General features: G+C 40.5%; 1 protein-coding gene across 1 annotated transcript; it reads left to right on the forward strand.

Moving 5' to 3' along the window:
* Window positions 1-1,352: 1,352 nt before the first annotated feature.
* LOC149272705 (protein amnionless-like) lies at window positions 1,353-21,182 on the forward strand. Its single transcript, XM_089506783.1, has 12 exons — window positions 1,353-1,434; window positions 6,311-6,423; window positions 7,065-7,109; window positions 14,657-14,741; window positions 15,034-15,269; window positions 16,875-17,012; window positions 17,153-17,261; window positions 18,087-18,169; window positions 19,434-19,602; window positions 20,029-20,200; window positions 20,680-20,794; window positions 21,072-21,182. The coding sequence occupies exons 1-12, from the start codon at window positions 1,353-1,355 to the stop codon at window positions 21,180-21,182; spliced, it is 1,458 nt and encodes a 485-aa protein (XP_089362909.1).
* Window positions 21,183-21,725: the final 543 nt, after the last annotated feature.

Here is a 21,725-nt window from a genome sequence, read left to right on the forward strand (position 1 = left end):
TCATTTAACACAAATAATAATATATTCTATATCAAGGCTAAATAATCGTAATCTGAAGACATGGGTGGAAATTTGCCCCCCATATCAAGAAGACGCATCGCAGGGTGAACCACTCTTTTCTAAATGAAAAACTTCATTGCTCGGTGCTGTTGACTTAAGGGTTAATGCTCAACCTGAATACTACAAACCAATGTCTTAATGTAGCCGGGTTATGGTTGGGTATGAATGCTTATTTTTTTATGGGGATAATTGCAGTGTATTTGTGGTAATAAGGGACTTGTGAAATCTATAATAAATGTTCTTTTATAACCTCTTGGTACATCTCTGTGATGCGATCTCTTTTTTTTTTTTTTTTGTCGTGCTTAACCTTTTCAGTGCCAGAGGGGTACTGAAAAACAACCATTTGGTACTTAAAGGGTTAGAAAGCTTTGCTATATTATATGCCTGCTTCTTTAATTTCACACCAAAATAGCGTGGGTTTTTATGAAATCGACAAAGACGGGCAGACGCCTTACTACATCGTACTTAATCGCTCTGCAATGTTCATGTCTTTTTAAATCCTTATTTAACCCTGGAATTTATTTAAACAAAGCTTTCCATTGATAAATGGGACTATAACTCCTGTCATACTCAGCCAGCCAAATACTATGGGTATAGGCCTCAGTTCTGGGTTAACAGCTAGTGCGAATCTCTGGGAGCAAAACTGTGCAATGTATTTATTTGTGTTCCGCCATGTCATGTATGTGCTAATAAAATAAAGGATTTCCTTTTTTGTAAAATTTGCTGGTTTCGTGCTTCATTTGTTTTCCGTTTCTCGTCATTTCAGTTCTTAGGCCACAGCAGATATATGAATAAAAGAAACAGGGCTGTTATGAGTAGGAACGTCGTATCAGTGGCCCATAGGCATTGTCCATTTGCCCACAAATCCCTTACAAAAAATTACTGCAGTTTTTTCCGAAGTAATACTAGAACATACGTCCCAGATAGCCAAAGAGGGGCACTTTTGTTTAAGGGGATGTATGTAAATGAAAACAATCTCCTCAAATATACCCTCCTAGGGGCATAATCCTAGTCAAAAAGGGGCAAGAAAAACAGACGTGCATAAAAGCAGAGGGCTATGAGAGAGAGTTAAACTGTAAATTATATTGGTGACAAATAAAAATGTGTCCTAGAGGTGCGGCTAACGGGACGGGACTTTGTATGTGGCTTTGAAACATATTGATAGATATTTTCTGGCGTTTTTAGACCCATTGCTGGGGCATGAGGGGAGGGAAGAGGGAGGATTTGGGTCCTCACTGCCCCTACTAATGAGGAGGTTAGGAAGATGGTTTCCAATTTTTAAAGGAATTTACATGGACATAACTGCAACCCCTTCCATTCGCGTTCCGGCTAGCGAGGCCTATAGCCGCCACAATGTCTCTGTAACTAACCGTGGTGAGTGACAGCCTTATTGCCCACGAGATGTGTCGGGTAACGTAGCCCAGATTGTTGACTGATCAACCTCATAGATATGGTTCCTGTTTGGTAACAGGGAAAATCCAGAAAAAAAAAAGACTATTTCCCAGAACAATACAGCCTCCCCAAATCCAGGAAGCCTGCGTAGTTTTTTAATCTTCCTTCTTGTCATTAGATGAGGCTCCTACATCTGCCCTCCATGTTACCCCTTCAACTACCTGAGGAAGATAGGTAAAGGTGGACACTGGGTGGGAGAGGTACCAGGATAAAATGATGCAATGCGTTTTCTAGAGGCGCATAAGAGACAGCAATTTAGTGTCTGATTATTTCCATAACTGCTGATTGCGGAGTGTAGAAACGGGAGATTGGGAGGCAAAGTCATTAGAGTACACTTCAGAAGCATTTCAATGCTGTATTTTAAGTACTCTTGTAGCATAAGTGGGGGAGGATGATTAAGGGGACCCTTAAAGTACTGTTATCCATGCAGCAAACAACTGCGATTACCCGGCGGTTGCATTACATGCAATTTCACATATGGCTAATTAATTGGTCACAAAATCACGAAAAAAGTCTTGGTAAAGCCGTGCCCCTAACCACACTTCTAACGACACCCCCCAGAGCAAATGTGCCCCTCTTTGCCACCTAAAAATTTTAGTAAGGCTGCCTTCCTCCTCCCAGTGATGCCGCCTGGCAATAGAATGTATGCCTTGGAATGCAGTAAAAGATTTATTATTAAGTTGCACCTTGTCACGTGACGCGGGACGGTTTAAAGTGCAAAGTGTCTCTCGGAACTTAAAGACGGAGCATTGAATAATGGAGACAGTGTCGTTATTGCTGCTTTTCCTTCTTCCCTTCAGTAAGTACCGATTTTAACAAGTGCTCTGTACCGACCCATATACTGCATCCATGGAAATGCGTTCCCGGGAAGCCACATTTTGCTATCACTAAAAATCTTAAGTATTGCATAAGTCCATACCATGTAGAACACGCTGCATGCATGCGGCAGAGGCGACGATATCGCAACATGAAGTGCATCACACGTAACGTGAACCTATGATACATAACAATATCCTCAGGTGTCATATAATGCGTCTGTCTCTTTTTTTTCCTCCCAAATCCTAAATTTTACTGTTCAGTGATCAAATCAAACCTATTAATACAAAAACAAAAAGGGTGGTTTGATAAATGAATTCAGTTTTGCTTAAAGCCGTGAAGGGAATTTTTTCCCTTTGACAATATAGCCCAGACCTGGAAATTACATTGTTTTTAAAAAAAGTTACATTATATTAAATGTAGTGTTATTATAAATAACAATAACATTAACATTGACAATATACACAACTTACAATGAGATCGTCGTATGTTGAGACATATTGGTACATAAGAGCTTACAATCTATTAGGGTTGTGTTCAGATTGTGATGTCATACAACAAAAGATAACATGATGTCAGGATTATGTCAGGGTGATTTTCCTAAGGCTGAGTAGTCATATAACATAGACCGGATTTAGCTCTGTTAAAACATGTATAATATAAATGATATAAGTCATACAATAAATAGAGCAGAAACTCAGACTGTGAGAGACTAGGGGGGGGGACAATAATGTTCTTAAACTATTTATTTATAAACACTCTTACTACAAAGCGTATGGCATATCATTAAAAAGCATCAAGAATCATATGTGCTAATACAGAGTCCATCATATATCCACAACCTTAGATCTGGAGCTCTGCCATGCAGACTCGGGAACTCATCATTCGAATCGGATTCTATAAAGTACGGACGATAACAACGTTCCGCCACTGAAAATACACTAGACCATTGGCTCCATGCAACATGAAGCCCGCGGTGACCAGTACACAATAAACACCCCATCTCAACATAACTGCGGTCTCCTCGTGGCATGTTGTAGCCAGTCGTCTACACTGAAACAGATAAGACCCATTCAGCCCATTTTTCCTGATGTATAGAGATTGGGACCCTAATCAGTCCTTGGTCTTGGCTTAGATTACTAAACCACATGCTTGTCCTATGTATGTTTAAATTCCCTCACGGTGAAATATATATATATTTTTAGTGTACTTCTGGATTTTATAGACACACAGATTCACACAGTCTTTGGGCCCTCTATTAATTCATTAATTGAAGCCTAAAAAAAAGGGTGAATCTAAATAAGTTTGGTCATTGGGCGTGTTAATGTTTCTTCCTGTTGATTCTTATTTTTAAAGTACATATTTATATTTCAACAGGGAAGAGGTAGTGATGATCAGTACTGAGGAAGGAGTCGGTGATTCATTATTACTGCAAGTTCCCTCTGGGCAGTTTTGCTATTCAGTATTCTGTGATCTACCCATCTCATTCATTTGTATTATGTTAGGAAGAATATTTTTAAAAAACCCACACCCAGGACTTACATCCTGTTCCAGAATCCGAGACGTAACAAAAAATGTACCCCGGGAATACAAATCCTAAAATCTACCATAGGGTATCAAACATACCCTTAACCAGGGCCGGCCCAAGACTTAATGCCGCCTGGGGCGAAGTTTAAAATGCCGCCCCCTCCCTGCCGACGCCGGGGGGGGGCGGCATTTTAAACTTCGCCGACGCCATTATCTACCCTCCCCCTTTGTAATTACCGTTAAACAGTCCTGCGGCGAGTCTCCCTGCTCTGCCACGGTGCTGGCTTGTAATGCTGAGCGCCGGAAATTGACGTCACTTCCGGCGCTCAGCATTACAAGCCAGCACCGAGACTGAGCTAGAGGGCTCGCAGAGGAGAGAGAGGGGCGCCGAGCGGGTAAGCGAAAACCACTCGGCGCCCCTCTCTCTCCTCCGCTTCAAAAAAAAATAAAGCGCTTAGGGCGGCAAAGTGCCGCCCCTTCAAAAGTGCCGCCTGGGGCAATTGTCCCACTCGGCTCCATTGTAGGGCCGGCCCTGCCCTTAACTTTCCTCCATTTCCCTGGATTCTGCTGTAGACGCATCAGCCACAGGCTTCAACTGGGATTTAAGCGCCAACCTTTCTAACTGGGACTTAAACGCCAAGCCCTCTGTGCACTAGCATGGTAATAAGGAAGACCCCTGACCTCCCTAACTGGCCCATGGAGCACCAGAATCATGACCACCCAACAGAGCGATCTGCCCCTGGTTATGCAGCATAGGAGCTGCTGGCCCCTCAGGACCTGCTACCCTATGCCAAATCAGCCTAAGCCAGAATATACCATAACATACTCTTGTCATACCTGGATACCTTCCTCTTGGTTTTATCAGTCTCACATTCTTAGGATAAATAGTAAACGTTTTAGGTACCCGAGTCTAGGGCTGACCTATTCACGTTCTACTGATTTACTTAGATCTGAGCATCCCAGCTGGCGATTTTCTCATTGATTCCCTTACATTTGAAATTCTTGCTTGAATACAGGTGATGAAATTCAGAATAGCTTTACTTTCTAACAAGTAATGGTTTCCATTTGGTTGCCACCCTCAGCAAGCCACTTCATTAGGATCTTTGTGACTCTTTGCGATTAAAGGGTTAATAGATTAAGAACCTCCGGGCCGGAACATTTAGAATGTTTGTTTCACAGATTTTGAGAGAGAAAAAAAAAGGTTGGAAACATTTAAATAAGGCATTAAATATTTATACATTACGTCTGGTTTACAAATAGCTGCAGTCTGAAAATAAAAATGCCATAAATGTTCCCTTTTTGTTGACGACTATAAATCCTACTTGGACTTTTTTTTTATATAGCATCAAAAATTTAAATAAAACGTAAAAATCTTAGCCTTAGAAATAAAAAAGTACAACGCTAAGCCTCAACGTGTTAACTTTAAGGAAGAAAACTTTCCACGGCTACACAGACTAAAATACTTTGTTACGTTTGAAGACAATCTTAGCGAGGTCTGTAATAGGGTCTCAGAGTGATGCTGTGTGTTACGCAGCAATAGTCATGGCTGACTGCATTTATCTAAAGAAAACTCCTTTTAACATGGATATGACTCGCTCCCCGTTCACAGAATGAGAGGAAGTGAGTGTTCCGTGCATTCAACATGGAAGCATCTTGGCCATACCGTGTTCTGGAAGGGGATCATGAGATAACATTGTTGGGATTCTGGTCCTCTGTGAGTCAAATTACGAAGCGAAAATAGATTTACAAAAATGCAGTTACGTCTTTTGGATTACTAACACAGAGTATTTTCTGAATATGACTTTGCTCTTTGATGTCAAACTAAAGCGACCCTGGGATTTTTCTTTGTTAACCCTAAATACCATGCAGCGGGCAGTAGGGCATTTTGTAGGTCAGTCACAGCAACCTGGGATAGTTAAGAAAATAAGGACACCTCCCATAACTCTACCCGCAATATTGCATTGTGCGAGGGAGCTGGAGGTCTGTAGGGCTTCTGCCGGGCTTCTTCTCCACTACTAGCCACCATGAACAGACATGCGAAGATGGGCTGGAAGAGGTGCTGGTGGTCATTTGTCACATTTTGGGCCATTATCAGAAACTTGTTGTTCTTTACATTTTTTGTTCCTTGCAGTTCCATATACAGTCACCATCACATCTAGTGGAATATTGGCAGATTAGAGATTGGAATAGACCTGGGAACAACAAGCCAAACACGCAAGTCTATGTATTACTGATACATTTGGCAGGATTTGCTCCCAAAACAAAAGTTGCCAGCTCTCCGTGGCTATGACTACCCGAGGTTTTGTCTGACTGGGTACTGAAGTGTTGAGTCTGGACCAAAATGTAATAAACCCGTAGTTTAAACCCAACTAGCAGGAATAGCGCTAACCTTTAAAGAGGCAATTCCTTCTGCAGTTTTTCCAAGGGAACCCAGTCCTTGCATTTGTTCTTTCAGGCGACGCTGTCTACAAACAATGGCTTCCTAATACAAATTTTGAGAATGCTTCCAACTGGAATGAGCAGAGAATTCCGTGTTCTCAGGATAAAGTGATTTTTGAAAGCAGTAAGGTATTACTCGATATTTACTATTAAGTGGGGTGTGAATATATGGGAAGCATACAGGTTAATATATCAATGTGAGTGATTGATGGGTGATGAGTAAAGTGCTGTGGAGAGAAGTGTATTAGCCTGAAGAGCGGCTTTAGGGCAAGAGATTCAAAGAATACTGGGAGCAGAAAAAGTCAGGAATTATTATTATTATCTTTTATTTATATAGCGCCAACAACCTACGCAGCGCTTAATACAATACATATATTCAAGGGGTATGACAAGACGAGAATTGACAGACTAAGACAGACCAATACATTAGGTGGAGAAAGCCCGGCTCGCAAAGGTACGGGTAAAAAAAAAAAAAAAAAAGAAGATGTAGCAATAGTGGAAAGGAAGACTAGAGAGTGAAAGATTATTAAACTGTAAATAGTGAGAAAACGTAAGGAAATTGCAGGGGAGGAAAAATGATGGAGGAGATAAGAAAAGATTTGGGCGTGTATGTTCTATGGCCAAGGCTGTAGCTTTTCAATATTGGAATCTCCCCAACACTTTACACCTCAGGACATCTTTACCATTTAAGATCCCATTAACAATTTAACATAATTTGTCATTTTGTCTGAAGAATAGCCCTAATCAGGAAACTTTTCCATTTTTTTCAGAAAGTTTCAGTCTATGTTCAATCAACACACTCCCTGTCAGAACTGGTAAGATACTTTATCGCCTAATTAGAATATTCCAGAATTATCAAATTTAAGAAATACTCCTACTACTGTTAAAGGGAACTTTCCTAATGCGAGGGAAACATTGTGTTCTACAGACCTAAACTTTTTAGTCTATCAGGCACACAAACTAATTGTCAGATTTGCTGAATAAATTAAATAATTGCCACCTTGCCGCTAACACAAAAACCGCTATCGGCTGGTGTTCCTAAGGCTCAGTTTTTGGTCCTCTACTATTCTCTATTTACACCTCTTCCATTGGATAACTCATATCTTCCTTTGGTTTCCATTACCACCTATATGCAGAAGACACCCTAATTTACATTTCCTCTCCTGACCTTTCACCCTCTCTTCTAACTCGCTTTGCCAACTGTCTTTCTGGAATTGCATTATGAATGGCGTCCCATTACCTGCAGCTTAACATCTCCAAGACTGAGGTTATGGTTATACCACCATCCTCTCTGTCCACAATTACTGACACCTCTATAACTGTTGACAACTCCAGAATCCCACTAACAGACCAAGTTCGGTGCCTTGGTGTCACACTTAACTCTGCTCTCTCCTTCATCCCACACATCCAGTGCCTCATCAAATCCTGGCTCCCTTACCTGAAAAATCTCTCCCAAACTTGGGCATTCCTCACACAAGAAACAACCAAAATATTAACCCACTCCCTTGTGATATCAACTTCCTACTAACTGGTCTTCCCCTCTCTCCCCTTCCACCGCTCCAATCCATCTTCAACCCTACAGCTAGAATCTTTCCTCATCTGCTGCTGTACTGTGCCAATCACTTCACTGGCTCCCCATACCAGCCAGAATCAAATTCAAGCCTCTGACCCTGACCTACAGACCTTGTGCTCCCTTTATTTTGGGCCTCTCCAACCGGCCCTGCTCCTCTAGCAGCAGGAAGACCAGTCCGCCCCTGGAGGGAGCTGGCTTAGTGGCGGTACGGTGACCACATTTTATTTCTCCCATTCAGGGATATATCACATATGCACTGTCCTGTCGTGCATGTCCTCGCCTGAAACACATGAATTAGTCCCTGCATTACTCCACTGTGTGAAATATGTTTATTTGGACAGTCTGCATTTGTCTGCGGCTCTGAGCTCCTTTCTTGATTATATTACGCTATCATTATCCACAGGCTATTTGTTAATCTTATGACCAACATATGATCAAAAAAAAAATATGTAAGTGTGAGAACAGTCTGACCCTTTCCCTCTTACAAGTTTAAATTCTAACATCAGGCACATGCAAATATTGTGACAAGCATCTTTTCACATTAAGTGGGTTAGTTATAAATAACCGCACATAAAAAAAAGTGTTATTGCATTCATTTGCACTACTACAGATTTGAAAAAAGATTTCCTACCTTGTTTTGAAACATGAGTGCTGTTTTATGGAAGGTCAGAATAAGTTTGTGCTTTCAGGATATTAGTTCATTAAAATCACTAGCCAATATACTAGCCAATATACTAATGTTCCGTATATAAAATACACATGATACTAGTTGCAATGCTTAAAATCACTCTTGCGGAATAATGATATGTCTTACATACATTCATGAAACTTCCCGTGATAGGGATACATATTACTCCTAATTAAGTTATCTCTCTTTGGCAAGAGTGACACCCCTGCACCCTTGCCCCTGGCACACACACTTACACTAAAACACACAATAACATACACATACAAAGTTACACTAAAATACACTCCCTCACATCATACCTCTCTCATTCATTCACCCCCTGGACCAGCTAGCCCCTGCGTCGTCGGGCCCTGCACCCTTTAAAGGGTAGCAGATGAGAATAGGAATTGGACAGGCAACTAATTGTTATTCTAATTTTGCCAATTTCTGCCACAGATGTCAGCTTCTCTAATGTAAAAATACTTATTTTTAGACTAATAACTTTTAAAATAATGGCACGGATTGTCAAAACACTACACTTAGTGTTTAAATACACTACATATTTATACTAGACAAAGTTCCCTGTTTTTTTATGGTTGGTTGGTCGCTCATTATACTTGATGACAAAACAATCCCTCAGGATTTAGTTGAAGTCTGGGGACTTTTGGTTCCGTGTGGGTTGTTTTTTTTTCATCTGTTAACTATTTTTTGCGCCAGCTGATTTATGGCTCAGGGTGAGATTTAGTCTGTAGTTAGCCTGGGACTGCAAAGATATCCTTGTTGTTCCATTACTCCCCTCATAGGGAATTCCGTATGATTCAGATTCAGACCGGTTGGCAAAAACTAATAAAGCCGTGATTTCACTATGAGACATTCAGCTAAATGATACAAGGGTTAACCAGCAAAACAAGTCAGAAAATCCCCTTGCAAACCGAAAGAGAAAAAAAGTCAGTGAGGCGAAGTGTTTTATATAGACAAAAGGGCACAAATAGAATAAAAGAGAACTTGTGTTTTTCAGGGTAACTGGATTTTCATTTTAAGGCTCTCCGATGTACACATGAGATTTCAAATACACTTTCACTTTACCTATAGAAAGATAGAATCTGACAGCAGATAAGCCCTCCGGTCCAACTAGTCTGCTAATTTTTCCTGATTAATCAGTACTTGGTCATGTTTTGTAGTGAGGATGGTTTTATGCATATCCCTTGCATGATTAAATTTCCTCACTGTATTAGCCTCTACCACCTCTGATGGGAGGCTGTTCCATTTATCTACTCTTGGTGGTACCCTTCCTTTTGGCCGCTTTGTGACCTGGCACCTTACTTGGTTCCCGGCCTTGTTTTACATTGGGGATCTCCATACACCAACCCCTTGTATGCTTACACTTCCTCACTGATAAAGTACCGAGATACTTTAAAATAGTTTTATCATTCCCAGCTACTCAATGAATTAAAGCTTATTGCTGTCAGGGCAGTCTTTTAAAGATCAGGGAATGGGGATACATTTTAACTCCACCCATGCTCTTCTTGTCTTGCCAAATCACTGCTCAGGTTCACCTCCTCTGCATGATGATTAGCTGATGGCCCCACCCTAGAGGACCCATAACAAAGGGTTTTATTACGCTTCCTTCCTTATGAATATCTTTCTTTATTCATGTCACCAGATACTGTGTATACTGCTTGCCCCTTTTGTCGTTAACGTATTGGAGCCATTAAAAAACTGATTTTCTTTTAAGTCTGGTCAGCGTAATATTCCGTTTCAGAAATAGTAATTCCATTTATACTTTACCCTCTTGTGTTTCTATTTTTTGAACATTCTTTGTAGCTGGCATGTGAATCACCTGGATGTATTTCTGTTATTTGTGACATAACTGCGTGTTAAAAACTGGTCCGGATTTCATAGAGGCATTTTATCCTTTTCCTTCAACTGCAGGGAAATGTGAAACCTTTCCATGTCTGCTGACACCGACAAAACGTTTCTATAGCAACTTGCATTCTTTTCACATTCACGTCAGCATTAAATATATCCAGGCTACATCCTATACATAAAAGGTACGAGCCGCTGTTAAATTAGGGTTACATTTCAAAATGAATTTCAGAAACGATCGCTTCATTTTTCCATTTTTAACTCCTTTTTTTTATTTTTAACCTGATTAAGATGAGTTTATGGAGCTCAGATACAGCGCTGGGTACATTAGTATACTGCAGCTACGATCAGTTGTGATCGTAAATATAGAAATCGAAAAGGACGATGTATTTTAAGGTTTAAGGAGGGACAGGGTCGTCTAACACAAAAGAGGTCCCAGGCTTACTTTAGAGGCCCTCGGCAGCCTACATGAGGAGCAAGATGGCAGACAGCGTGGAACTGAAGGCAACGCATGATTGGAAATACAGGATCCTGCGATGTGCTTACTTGAAGGAACCCCAAATTTGGAGTTTGGGGTACCAAGATATGTGTAAGCACATAGAGGAAGGGATCGGTATTAGTTATTGTTGATACTTAATGGGAAGGGGCTCTAGAGGGGCTTGTCAAGGGCCACATTATCATTTAGGAAGGCTCTATGCAGAAACCTGCTGCCAAAGTTTAAATAGGAGGCCAAGCTCAATATAGTGTTCAGGCAAGGTCGGCTCTATATATAGGCAACTAGATGACTGCCTATGGACCCTGAGATGGCGCCACCATGAGGTTACTTCCTATGTTAGCAAGCAAAAGCATGCAGGAGGGGCACCAGAAACATAGTTGGCATTGGAGCTAGAAGCCATAGACCTAGCCCGGCTTATATTATTGGGTGAGAATGTGGAAGTAGAAATTTAAATAAAAATAGAATTAAATACACTAATTTTATTGGTTTAGAAGGCCCTCATTGAGAAGAAATGTTGGGATTTTTTCTTTTATCGAAAAAACCCTCTACTAAAATCTAAAATATAAGTTTGGTCGCTGCCTACAGGTGGGAGCTAGATTGTTGTTTTGAAAGAGAAACACCAGTTTGGATGCTCCACGTGACCTTATTGGCAGGTCTGTGCATATGCTGGCATCGAGCATGGGAATACCACCTGACGGTGTCTCGCAGGTTGCCACGTTTTAAAGATGATCTCATGACGATATTGGCACCTTTGTGAAATGGTTGGCAAGCTCATAGAGAGAATCCCATTAATCAGGGGTTGTGAATAGGGTTCTTTATCATACAAAATAATAAGCCTGTGCGAGTTTACCAGCCCCCGGTACATGCTGCTCTGCATTAAGTGCTTTTCACCAGGGTTTTTATATTGAAATGTGACCCCATGTGCACTTTTTGCTGCGTGCGAGGTAGAATGTACAAAGAGATAAGACAATGGAATCTAGTTCCCGGTTACCTTAAAAGATCTGTGATACACTGCAGCTTACCTAATAACCGCCATGGAACTGCCATTTGTTTTTCATGATATGCTAGAGAACAGTGCCATCTATAGTCAAAAAATCTCACCATTTACTTTTCACAAGTGCCTTTCCCATAAAGTTTAAGTTCTTTTAAGTTCACCCGGAGACTCTGGGCACCGGAACTGATTTCCTAACTCTATTCCCATCTATAGCAAACCCGGTTTATTTGCCGTTGTTTTTATAGTAATTCTCGAGATACAGTACTTTGAGCCAGTATTATCTATAGGACTATGTTTCAATGTTTTATACTTTTAATATCAGTGGCAGATAGTGGCAAAAATAACACATTAATAAAAAAAAAAGAAAAAATCAATAAGGGGATTGGGAGTTATGAAGAGAGACTAACAAAGTTAAAATTACATACACTAGAAAAACGGCGTCTCAGAGGGGATATGATAACATTATATAAATAAATGCAGGGCCAATATAACGAGCTCTTCAGTGACCTGTTCATTAACAGAAATACACAAAGAACAAGAGGTCACCCTCTGAGACTGGAGGAGCGGAGATTTTATAGGAGACAAAGGAAGGGATTCTTTACAGTAAGGACAATAAATGTCTGGAATTCACTGCCAAGATAGGTGGTGTTATCCAATACATTAGATGCCTTCAAAAGGGGTCTGAATATTTTTTTACAGGGCTATAACTGAATAACATTAACAGAACACAAGTTCCCTATAAACAAAAGCCCTGCTCATCTGAGCACTTACTAACATAGAAGTCCCTCACTACTCAGGGTCTAAACTAAACAGAACTAAATCTCACTAACCTTTTTGATGGTCTTTTTTGTACATAGCAAGCCCTGCTGCTTCCAAACAAAGCTCTCTCTCCCCCTCTGTCCAACAGGTAAGGCTTTATTGCAGTCAGTGCAGCTAATCAGTTGCAGCTGACCAGTGCATTGGAGTCAGCCTAAAGTCCTGGCCTGGATCCTGTGTCAGTCCAGGTGTATGGAAACTGCGGGGTGGAGCACCGGCCCGTCCTACTCTACGTATGCTCCACCCCAGGGGCCCAGTATAGAAACATATTAAAATCTAGCGCAACACATACTCCCCCTGGGGCTATATATCATACAAAACCCTGCAAAATCGAGGGGAAATGTATACGCTATCCTCAACACCACCCTGCACCCTGTTACAATATATATATATATATATTTATATATATATAACCAGACCTTAGTGGGTTCAAGTGAATAATCTATGTCTAGTAGTTGTGGGTATAGATGTTTTACATAACGTCTCAGAAAATAAAGTAATTTCAAAGAAAATGAACTATTAGGCATAATGTTAATTTCCAAATCAAAGAAAGTCTGGACTTTCATAAACCTAGGTTATAACAAGAATGGCTCACCCACCCTGTTTATACGTCTGGTGGTGCTGGGAATGGCAGTATATAGGATATAATGTCATATCTATTCGTGACAGAGCATGCAGCCCGCAAGAGAGCGTTGAAGAGATATCTGCATCTAGACTCTAGACCACCATTCAGAGGCTAATATACTGAGACCCTGTATGTAGTAACTGCTTGAAAGCCCAATAGTGCTGGACCAAGTTTTTCATATTGTCTGTATTGCATCAAAGCGCCTGTGGGCTCTGGGCAAATGCCCCCTCTGACCGGTTTTTAATTTGCCCAACAGTTGCACATTCAGATAGCGGATGTTGCATATCATTCATACATTGCCCTTTTTACTTTTATACCCCATGCTACCACTTTGCGCTACAGGCTTTGTGTAAAACAGATTCCCTATACTGAAATGGCATTGGGGGCAGCATGAAAATGTTAAAGGGGCTTCTACATAGCTCTTGGACATCAAAAGATAATTTGCCATTATTTTCACCTACATAACGAGTTTTGGAGAAGGAGTATTAAATATTTCCAGAAAGAGCTCCACATTTCTGTTCCTCCCAGCTCTTCTGGGAGGACCTCTTCTGGTCAACAATCCTTATCCACGCAAGTCCCATAGCTTTTCTTTCCATCACTCTCATCCTCCGATAAGAAGAACAGTTCTCAGTACATGGTCTACACCTGTATGTCTAATGTTATTTATAACATGTTTTCCCTTCAATCTATCAATGCCATGGAATTTGCTAATGCTCTAAAAAATATAATCATAAATATTGGGATGGGTTCTTGCAGCTACCATGAGAAATAAAGTTGATTATGAATACTATACTAGTCGTTAATAAGACAGGTTGCAGGACAGCTTGGCTGGAGGCCCTTAAGCTTCACCTCGCCTGTCATCACTGGGTCCTTCAAAACAAGCCAAAGTTTATTATCGCTTTATTATCGAAACACTGGCTTACAGGAATCTCTGGACAAATGTAGCAAGCCGGGTAGAAATGGATACAGGACATCCGGGAAGATTCAGCCATCTGAAGCACGATAACTGGAGAGTGATCGAGGCCAACATAGATAAGTGTGGTTATTATTAATGTAGATTGATTACTTTATCTAGAGAAGGAAGTCTTCAACGAGCCAAACAAAAACAAAAACTGAAAACAAGCTGGTGCTAACAGCTTTTAACAGCTTAACGCCTTACGAAACCTTTTATGACATAACATTGCTTCTTGCTTCTAGAGCACTACATAGGACAGAGACATCAGGAAGTGAAAGTTCTAAAATGTATAAAAAAAAAAAGTCCAGTGGGTTTAGTGATATTGTTGTATGAGTTATTCCAGAATCTGATGTCATCTTTCTTTCTTTAGAAAATGCCGTGGGATGGAGAGTTTATTTTGGCCTCCGGCGCTGGGTTCTCAGCATCCGCTAAAGAAGACCCGGCATGTGGTATAGGTGAGCATGACATCATACTTGGTGATTTTTTTAAAGCAACATTTCAGTGGTTTTATCAAATGACAGAATTTAGGAAAATCCTAAACATGTTACAAATGAAAAAAGTATGTATTTGTGCACATACTGTATGTTTTATGCAAGCAATTTTGCATGTTATATCTTCATTTACCATCAGACACTATTTAACACAAAAAAATGTAAGCAAAAATCTATTGACTATAGATTGTGGACACATGCACGGTTGAGCCATGAATCACTAGCTTTCTTAAAGGATGGTTCTTTCTCTGCACAGGTTCTGACATATATTTCCATGACACGGACCAGTACCAGTGGTTTGACCCTACACTGTGGCAATCTGCCCTCGCCTTTGATAATCTTGAGAGTGGCAAACTTCTCTTCTCTGTGGATGTCGAACGTGTGCCATGTCATCACGATGATGTCATATTCCCCCCAGAAACCTCTTTTCGAGTTAACACCAAAGCAACAGGATCAACAACTCGTCTGAGAAGTATTTCTGTACTGGGGAAGGTAAGCTGGGAATAAACAGTTAAGATTTTTTTAGCTTTACTTGGCCTTTTTTATATGTATATAATCTTTTATTCCTAAAATGTATAAGTAAATTGTAGATAAATAAACCTTCTGTTAACCATAAAACAGCCCACGTGTAAAAATTAAAACAATCCCCAAAAATTGATACACGGGATGTCAGACCGTTCGAAAATATTCCATTTTATTATCTCCCCGTTACAAGTTATTGCTTCTTGTAACGACACGTCTGTTGACGTTCTCACAGGCGTCATGATTCCATTTCCTACAAAATATTTATCTGGTTTCTAGGTGTTGCCTTTCGTTTAAACTACGAATTAGGGATTTAACTGCACAGGTGGATGTCAACAAAACTGCACTCTGGACTTTTACAAAATATTGCAACAACAAAAAACAATCACTGCTCAAAGAAAATATAATTGTAAGACGTATATTTGTTACGTTTACTTTAAAAGAAAAATGCAAGGACAATATGTTGCTACACTGTTACAATCCATTGTGTTCAGATAACACTAGAATTCCACTAGGTTCCAGTGGATCTGCCAAAAAAATACGAAAAAAACTGATCACTTTATATTAAGATGAAAAACAGACTATTTATTGTTCAAAAGACCAGTTTTCTGACTCTCTCCAGCTCACGGTGGGAAGGAAAGAGGCAGAGAACAGAGACAAAGCACTGTATCCATGCATGTGATTGGCTGTAGAAGCTTTTTATATACCATGGAATTGCTCTAGACTGAGTGCTCCATCAGTGATGTGGGGCTGTTTTTAACCCATGATGTACCAGGTACGTCATTGGTCCTCAACGGAAATTGTTTCATGACATACCTGGTATGTCATCGGTCCTGATGGGGTTAAAAAGGTTTGTTTTAGTTCTTTTTGTTTTAGTATATTTTGGTAATACATTTTCAAAAGCTACACTTGGCCCCACTGTGGTGTTTCCTATGAAAAAGAAAACCCATATCACGATGAAAACCATATCAAAACACACATGCACTAAAATAATACAAAAAAGGGTGCTTAGTGAAATTGTGTGTATCCGCCATACCTGACCCATCCCATGCCTGGTATAATACAACCATATCACCACCAGCCATAAGCCAAGGTATATTAAGGTTGAGGTGGGAGGTAGAAGGGTCTAAGGTGCAAAGATATATTTCTCAACCCAGACTGTTTATGCCCCTGAATAACTACAGCTACTTGTTGAGTGCCTTGGTGGACCAAACCAGGGGATACCAACCTCAGGCCTCCTACAACCTGCCCGGCATTAAGGCCAGGGGGGCGAGCTTTCCCTCTGCCATGGGTACTCACAGATCTTAACCAAAGGGCAGAAGCGAGAAGCTAGAAAAATGTTTTGCAGATGAACACGTATCATGCAAGCCAAAAAGCTGGGAAAAGCACCCAATGCATAGGAGAGGGTTCTGCACAGAGTTTTTTTGGGAAAAAAATGTGAAGTGGTTAAGGCAACTCTCACACCATTCTGTGTACTGAGATGTCCAAGACTGTTCCTCCTAAAGATGGACACTTGGCAGGTATGCTTTTATTGTTCTAGATGATATTTCTGTGTTTTCTGCCATTTTTGTTTAGAGATTTACCAGCGACGAGGAGTTTTCTCAGCACCTTCAGTCAAACACAGGGAAACTTCAGTTTCCCGGACATCCCTCGCTACAAATAACCAACACTGGTTGTCAAGATAAGACCGGCTGTGAATGTGGAAACACCGGGGTGAGATGATTGCTCTGTATTCTAAGAATAAGTAATCTCAAGCGTTGTTAAGAATAAATTATTTCATGTTCCAGTGAACCATATAAGACTTTTGCCATATGGCTCTGCTGAACCAGCACTTTCTAATGTTTGTTTTAAAGATGCTTCAAGAAATCTGTTCTGCACTTCTTCGCCATACAGAGAACCGATGTCCAGAAACAACCTGTGAAAAACCCTTGAATCCAGCCGGACACTGCTGTGGAATATGTGGTGGGTTACTGTGCTGTATGTGAAATAATCTCAGAAGCATATCTCTTAAATGTCCCTGTTTAGACAGGACAGTCCCTCTTTGGAGAGACCTCTATGTCGCTCTTTTCATCCCTGATGTTCCTCTGTTCTAGGAGCTCAAACTGTTTGCTGGGTATGAGTTTATCATATTGTTTTAGCCTTGGTCTTTTGGCTGAGTATCTAATTTTCTGGTCAAGCCACCTTGAAGCCTGGATGCCTCTTTGTCCACAGAGAGGTCCAACCTGGACACCAAAATGTCACATGTTGGTGGGGTTACATCTGATAAGTCACTTGGTATGTTTGCTGGGAAGTGCATGGAAGCACTATGGGCTCTGCAAGTTTTTGTTCCCTTTACTTGTTTACCCTGGCCTTTTGAAGCACTTTCATCGCAGACTTCAAAAAATTGTCAATGGGTAACCAAAAAGAAAACAGGACAACTTATCCGCTGTAGTCCAGTAAAACAGCCAGTTGCTAGCACCAGCAGTGTATCGAGTTGACCATGAATAATTTATGGTAAATTCTAATTTATAGTTCATGCAGCAAGATTAGGTTATTCATGATTTACTGTTTAGTGGATAATACCGTGTATCCATTTCGCGATGAGCACTGGGGCCACCTTTATTATCACAGACAGTTGGCAGCAGGGTTGCAATAGTATCCCTGACTCCCTATGCACTAAATCAAATGCGATATGCTGGCAGAGGATCATAGGTGTGATAACACAGTCATAGCCGAAGATTCACAGCTTGATGTTGTTCTGCCCTGACACAGGATTTGTATTAACAGATCTCTCTCTATTGACTCTAGGGGCGATAATAACTCTGGAACACACATCTGATTTTACACTGGATGACTATCGCAATCGCCTTATTCACACCTTCCTCAGCATGGTATTAGTTATTTTCATTTAACTATAAAATAACATTTGTGGCTGCATCGTATGTGCTTATGCTTTAGAAACTGGTTACAGTCTGCTTTTTCATCACTATAAAAAGCTAGCTTGGCCTAGGAACCCTGCTTAACACAGGCATTATCATCCTACACCCTACCCTAGTACCACAGAAAAGAAATCCTGTCCATCTGCCAGGTACCCCATCAACTTCCCTCCCCTGCAATCATACATAGGGTCAGATTTACATGGCCCACGTGGCCTGGGCTTGGTGCCTCCAAACATTAAAGGAAGCAGTGCGGGACATGTACAGAATGTGAGTGGAACATGGCACTCTAAACACAACTTAGGTAAATATTACCTCAAATGAACAACAGCACATGACATATCACACCATGTCATGATTTAACAAAAATAAAGCCAAAATGGAGAAGCCATGTGTGAAAAAATAAGTAAACCCTTACTGCTTCCATGGGAATCAAGATGCTTAGTAGCAGACAGATGCTTCTAATCAAATATCCTTGATTAATTCATCATCAGTAAATGTGACCACCTCTACAAAAGGCAAAGCTTTAGCAGTTTGCTGGTCTGGAGCATTCAGGTGTGTGTTAGCACAACGCCAAGGAGGAAATACATCAGCAAGAATCTTAGAGAAGCAATTGTTGCTGCCCACCTGGAAAGGGTTATAAGGTCATTTCCACATAATGTTACGTCCATCATTCTACAGCGAGAAAGATTATTCAAAAGTGGAAAACATTCACAACAGTTGCCAATCTTCCCAGGAGTGGACGTCCAAACAATTTCACCCAAAGGTCAGACAACGCAGCGTTCAGATAAATTGCAAAAAAAATAGTTACATTACAGGCCTCGGTTAGCATGTTAATTGTTCAAGTTCATGACAATACAATTAGAAATAGACTGAACAAGTATGGTTTGTTTGGAAGGGTTGCCAGTAGAAAGCCTTGCTGCTTAAGGTGGTTCTATAGTCTATTGTATCATAAGGTGTACTTAGTTTTTGATACATGGCTTCTCCATTTTGGCTTTTTTTTTGTTGAATAACCCAGTGTAATATGTCATGTGCTGTTGTTCATCTGAGGTTGTAATTACCTAATTTTTGTCCTCCTAAGGAACAGATGATTGTTATTATGTTCTGATATGTAAAACCATAGTTCTGCCCTGCCTTGCTATTGAGCATCGTAAGTCCCCTCTTTTTTAAACACACTTTAATGCATTTCTATTGAACGTTTCATGTTTCCAAAATCCAGGAACAATATTCAGGCGTTAAACTGGCAATCTCAAAAGTACTAAAGCAGCAGAAAGTTCTGCTCAAAAATCCATCTGACGATACAGAAATTCAAATTGTGATTGTTGAAAACAAGGAAAGCAATGCAGCAGACCTAGCCAATGACATCATGGATGACATCAAAAAGAATGGTACCATTACTTGTTCATTGTATTGCTTTAGTATCATTTTTGCTTTTGTGTTATAAAATGAGGTGGATCGTGGACCTTTATCGGGAATTATTGTAGTATTATAGACTCAGTAATTGGCCAGCTGGGGTCTTAAGTCTCAAACATTAAATTAACCCCTTAAGGACAATGGGTGGTCCCTAAACACATTTTAAGCCCGTACATGTACGGGCTTTGTCATTAAGGGGTTAATTGCATAAATCAAAATCTATATAATTGATGTAACGGTACATGCAGATCTATGGTAAACTATAGCATTATGAAGCCGACATTATTGTAAATGTTCATAACTATTGGGTAAAGTACATAACTATTGGGGGGGTTACAGAACTTCTGATAAGATGCGGAGCTTCTTTCTTTTTAACATTCTTTGTTGCTTTTACAACACAGGGCGTTTATTTGGCATTTTGAAAGGGACTCTGATAACCTCAACCAGCAGTATTACAGGTGGACAGGTTCAGAACGTAGCAGGCACCGTCAGTGGGATTGTAATCGGCGTCCTTGCCATTTGCCTTTCCCTATTTGGAGTGCTTTATTTCCTTTATAAAAGAGGAACTGTAAGGTAACGTAAAAGCAAATCCGATATTACATAGTTTCACGGCATCTCTAAACACATTTTGACGTTGTATTTTTATAGCGGAAGTCTATTGAAACAATACCACCTTACACTGTAACAGGCAGGAACCTTGGATTCGCCACTCACCTGGATATAATTATTCTAAAGTATCAGTTAAGCCAATGGCTTCTTCCAAAATGTACTGCATTGATTTTATTGACCTCTGGTTCACTCCGTCGCCCTTTGCCTTCATTACTTAATAGGTTAATAGTAAGTCTTTACTGCATTGTAGTCAGATGGGGCTTTATTTGCTTGATCCAGCAGAAGGCTTTACATCAAAACAGCACGGTGTAGATACACCAGCCGAAATACTACGATTAGCACTATATATAACCTAGACATAATTATGACAGTTTTTAAATTATTCATTTCAGTCCCTTCAACCAAGAAAACATAATAAAATAAGTTTTTTGTTTTTTTTTTAGACTGCCTTTTTTTCCGCAACCTTTTCAGAATGAACCCGAACTAGAAACCGAAAGCGATTCTGCAAGAGGAGGATTTGAAAACCCTATATATCACACAATTGAAGAAGGTGGACCTGTAAGTATTCGATTAGAAACGTATCATGTGCGTCTTTACGTTAATTGCACAGAACGCCTTCACTCACGTCACTTATATGAATGTTTTTAATGTTGTTGGCCACATACTGTACAGAAATGGCACCACTTGGAAGAAGTTCCCACGCAAAACATGATAAGTACTTTCTACTTAGAACTTAATAAGCAATGCCAAAGAAAATGTTTATGAAAACTGGTTCTCTGGCGTGATAACTCGTCACTGCTCTGATACTAACACTGTGCTATTTGTTTTATTGCAGGGTACCCATGGTTTATATTCTGGGGAAGAGGCATTGAAAGGAATTGTCCTGAAACAATCCGAGTTTCAGTATTCAAATCCTCTGTATGACGAGGGCCAGTGCGATATCTAGATCCTGAGAACGCCTAAATGTAACAATGGGGACAATGTGGGGAGGAAAGAACTAATTTCAGCTGATGGATTCAAGTGAATTTAAATTAAAGCCATCAACCTGCACTTTGTGTTCTTAATCATGGTTTCATGTTAAACTCAGGCTGCCTCCTTGAGGTTTAACCCTTTCAGTCCCCTTACGATGTTCAGGTACTACCTTTAGGACGTACTGGTATGTCCTGTTTTGTTGCGGATTCAGGGACATCTACCTGCTGTTACACAGGAGATCAGACTGTCTATTCACAGCCTAAACTCTCCCATCAGCAGATCCCGCTGATCAATTGTGTGTTACAAACACTGATATACCATCACAAAAATAACGTCCAATCAGGCGATTGGGCATTCTCTTCTGCTTGGTGTCAGAGCTGACATCTGCTGGAAGTTTACTCAAGGACAGGAGAGCCAAGCTGGGCTCGCTGTGTGTTCCCCCTGCTGGCTGATTGCACATACTGCAATCAGCAATGAAGGGCTATGAAGCCGTTTGTTTATCCCTCTCCTCTTGATC

Source organism: Sceloporus occidentalis, unplaced genomic scaffold (assembly GCF_023333645.1).
Source record: "Sceloporus occidentalis isolate IW3139 unplaced genomic scaffold, rSceOcc1.0.p SCAF_422, whole genome shotgun sequence".
Classification (NCBI taxonomy): domain Eukaryota; kingdom Metazoa; phylum Chordata; class Lepidosauria; order Squamata; family Phrynosomatidae; genus Sceloporus; species Sceloporus occidentalis.